At 43.2% G+C, this 3,982-nt stretch overlaps 1 protein-coding gene across 5 annotated transcripts in view; it reads right to left on the reverse strand.

The window, feature by feature from the left end:
- TIAM2 (TIAM Rac1 associated GEF 2) overlaps window positions 1-3,982 on the reverse strand; it is a 181,633-nt gene that overhangs the window by 50,248 nt on the left and 127,403 nt on the right. For all 5 annotated transcript variants that reach the window (XM_006139979.2, XM_027769783.1, XM_006139977.2 and 2 more), the window contains one exon: window positions 1,212-1,315. In XM_006139979.2, coding sequence (XP_006140041.1) covers window positions 1,212-1,315 — 104 coding nt within the window. The remainder of the gene's footprint in view (window positions 1-1,211; window positions 1,316-3,982) is intronic.

The following is a 3,982-nucleotide window of genomic DNA, read 5'->3' on the forward strand; positions in this document are numbered from 1 at the left end:
GAAAGTTTATTCGAATGACTGTCATTGCTTATATTTCCTCCATTCTTATTTTGTTTTTAAGGCAAAAGCAAGAAATACATAAAAGTTATAACTTTAAGATCAGTTAACACTATACAGATATTAAAATAGATCATGTCAATCACTCTATTTCTGAAAGGATAACTGACTATAAACCATTAAAAATGGAGGAAGTAAATGGGATATAAGGTGCTGCCCCGACTGTGGAGAAATTGGGACCCTCATACATTGCTGTGGGAAGCAGCAAAGCTAAAGGAAGACTCATCCTGTCACCAAGTATTTCACTTCTAGGTATATACCCTAGAACTGAACACAAGGATTCAAGTAAATAGTTATATGCCAGTGTTCACTGCAGATGACTCACAACAGTCAAATAGTGGCACAGACTCAAGTGTCTATCAATGGATGAATGAAGAAACAAAATGTGGTATATCCATATAATGGAATATTATTCAGCCATAAAAAAGAATGAAAGTCTGACACATGCCACATGTATGAACCTTGACGACATTATGCTCAGTGAACTAAGTCAGAAACAGAAGGACAAATGCTGTATGATTCTATGATTCCACTTATATATAAAGGGCCTAGATTGAGCAAGTAAGACCAAGTATAACAGAGGTTATTACCAAGGGGCTAGGGGCAATAGATAGTGAGTGTTTAATGAATATGGAGTTTTAGTTTGGAATGACAAAAAAACTGCTAGAAATGGGGGGGGGGGATAGTTGCACACTGTGTCCTCAATGTCACTGAAATGTACACTTAAAAATGGGTAAAATGGCAAATTTTATGTTGTATATATTTTACCACAACAGAAAAGACATTACACACACACACACAATGTAGGAAAGAAACAGAGTAGTAATTTAACATGATGTTCAGAAGTCCGGAGCTCAGGAGCTCTTTATCAAGATGGCTGCTAATGTATACATGGTGACATTTAGGTGGGTCTCTGACATCATTCCAAAAGTCACAAAGGAAGGCAGACTATAGTAAATAATTCCTATTAGCACTTTACTTCAAAAAATAAGTTAAAAGGTAAGCTATTTATTTAAAGGGAAAAAAAAATGTTTGTACCACTTGTTGGACCTGGGCATAGGATAACTCCATCTTCTTTACTCCCTTTCTAAGGTAAAGGTAGGAATCAAAATTCTCTGCCTATTTCTGATTTAGGATTAGGGCTAGCCTCTTACCCTGAAAGTCTGTTCCAGTTTTTCCCGGTGGGAGACTTGATCCAGGGTGCCATCCGTCTGACTCCTTTTCAGACCAGTTGTGATGTCAGGGACGTTGCTGAAATCTGCATGAAAAATAACAAAAAACATGTATGAGTGTGCCATTTGAAGAGAGTATTAAAGACCGGCTAAAGGCTCAGACAGATAACGAGAGGAAGAGGAAAACAACCAACGACCCAGATGGCAGCACACAGAGATCCTTGATGACACCAAGTTACAATGGAAGGAGTATCTTCTGCCTGTTTTGGTCAAAGAAGACCAATCAAAATAATAACTTAAGGAACCAGCAGACAGCACAATGGTTATGTCGCTGGACTCCCATGTAATCAACCACAATTCAAGTCCTGGATCCAGTGGCTTAAAACTCACGCCAGGCGCATGTGCTTGCCTGCCCAACATCCTGAGAGGAAAACAGAGGAGAAGGGACTGTGGTGTGGCCATCCCCCCTTGGGGGGGGGGGGGGATTTCTCACTTTCTCTTTGTCTGTCTCTATCTCTCCAGTGAGAGCATGTGCCCTATAGCAAAATCTCTCCCTAAAAATTAAAAATAATAATAACTTAAATATCACTTTGCTCTTTCTGTTGCTGTGTAAATCAAGCTTCACACTAAGCATTGCTTTGTTTTTAAATTTTTTTAAGGTTTTTGCCATAGAGTATCTGTGCTCACCAGAGACAGAAAGAGAGAGTGAGAGAGAAAGTAAGAAATCACCCCTCACTGGGGATGGCGACCCCACAATCCCTTCTTTTCCATTCTCCTGGGATTTGGGGCATTCACGCACACACATCCACTGTTTCAAGCCAGGTCCAAGACTTAAATTGGGATCAGCCATGTGTCTTAACCACTATGCCACCTGCTGGCCCCACTAAGCTCTACTCTTAAGCAATTTATTTAAGATAATCAAGAGATCAGCAGTTAGCGTAATGGCTATGTGGCTGAACTCTCATGTAGCCGACCGCAGTTGAAGTCCTGGACCCAGTGGCTTAAACTCACGCTGGGTGCGTGTGCGTACGTGCCCAAGATCCCGAGAGGGGAATGGAGGAGAGGGGATTGTCACATGCCATTCCCCCTGGGCGGTGATTTCTCGCTTTCTGTCTCTCTCTGTCTCTCTGGTGAGTGCATGTGCCCTGTAGCAAAAATCTCTCCAAAAAAAAGAATCAATGAACAGTAACCTTTGTTGGTACTTCTCTATTTTTGGCCCAGTGAAGACAAAATTACCTGGGATATCTTGGAAAACTAATTATGGAATATTATACTTATTTATTACAATCTACAATTGCTCATTTGTAAACATAATTTTTCTTATTCTGGCATAAGCCATCATTTCATCCTAAATTGAAAGCCCTAGGGAGAACGACAAATCTTTGTTAACTTCCAGATTAAAGGCTAAGAAGTGATATTAAGGTACGTAGGGCATGCAGTTTTCCAGCCTACAACTCTTCACATGCCCCATCCTAGCACTTCTCTCCATGGTTCTCAAGGTTACAAATTCAAAAGCAATGGGAAGACCAGGTGCTGTCCAAATGTGGCACACTTCTGTTCTGATTTTTGTATTTGGTTGACTGTCTCTTCACCAAAGTAAAATCAGATGGTTTCTAATCCCAGTTAGCTATAAGATGTCAACCTGTCAGAGTTGAGCTAGGCCTGAAAGGCAAGGATAGACTTTCTGACAAACTGCCCAGCGTAATGGGGTAAGGACAATAGTCTCTGGAAGACTCTAGAAGCTGCGAGAGCTCCAGTGATGGGTAGGAATGCTAGAGCGGATATGATCCACACCGACAGTACCAACCACTGCGCAGGCACTTGCTCCCAGGACCAGAGGAGCCCAGAAAACACCTTGGTATTATACAGGATTCTGCAGCCCGAATTTCCCCTTCCCTCTGTCTTCCAAGCACCCTTGTCCCACACAGAAAAGGACTAGATAATCCAGGTCACACTGTAGCGCTGCTGGCTGTAGAGGTAAGTTAGCTCAGACAGGTCATGCCAAACACAGAAGCACGAGCCGTCGCTGGGGACGCTTAAGAAAGTAGTGACATGCCAGGATACTTGCACTTGCCTCTCCCACACCACAGAGGCAGGCACTCTCCAGGGGCTGACTACCCGGGAAGTAAAATGAAACTCTGAAGTGACCCTACCACTGCTCCTCCATCACCACCTTCTTATTCTGACACGTACGTCTTCGTTTAAGGAAGCCCAACCTAAATGATTTACAAAAGAAAAACCGCCTTCATTCCTTCTGTATTCAGCATGGGTGTTTCTCTCCTTCTACCCATTCACTATGCACGTACACGCTATTTTCCGTATGCTGCTAGATGCTAGGAACACACAGATGAGTACGAGGCTCTCGAGTTCTGCAAGTAGTCCAGGGAGAAGTGATGGGTGGGAGAAGGGAGGCAGAGAGATGGGCAGAACCAAGTGTCCCCGATGACACCAGAAACTTACAGGGTTGAGCAGGGACACTCAAGAAGGGACTTAAAAGATGTCATCGATGGGGACCAGCAGATGGAGTAATGGTTACCTCGCTGGACTCTCACATGGTCAACCACAGTTTGAGTCCTGGACCTAGAGATTTAAAACTCATGCCGGGCATGTGTACGTGCGTGCCCAAGTTCCCAAGAGGAGAATAGAGGAGAAGGGATTGCACAATGGCCATCCCCTCAGGGTGTGATTTCTCGCTTTCTCTCTCTCTCTCTCTCTCTCTCTCTCTCTCTCTCTCTCTCTTGTGAGTATACATG

Source organism: Tupaia chinensis, unplaced genomic scaffold (assembly GCF_000334495.1).
Source record: "Tupaia chinensis unplaced genomic scaffold, TupChi_1.0 Scaffold000014_1, whole genome shotgun sequence".
Lineage (NCBI taxonomy): Eukaryota > Metazoa > Chordata > Mammalia > Scandentia > Tupaiidae > Tupaia > Tupaia belangeri.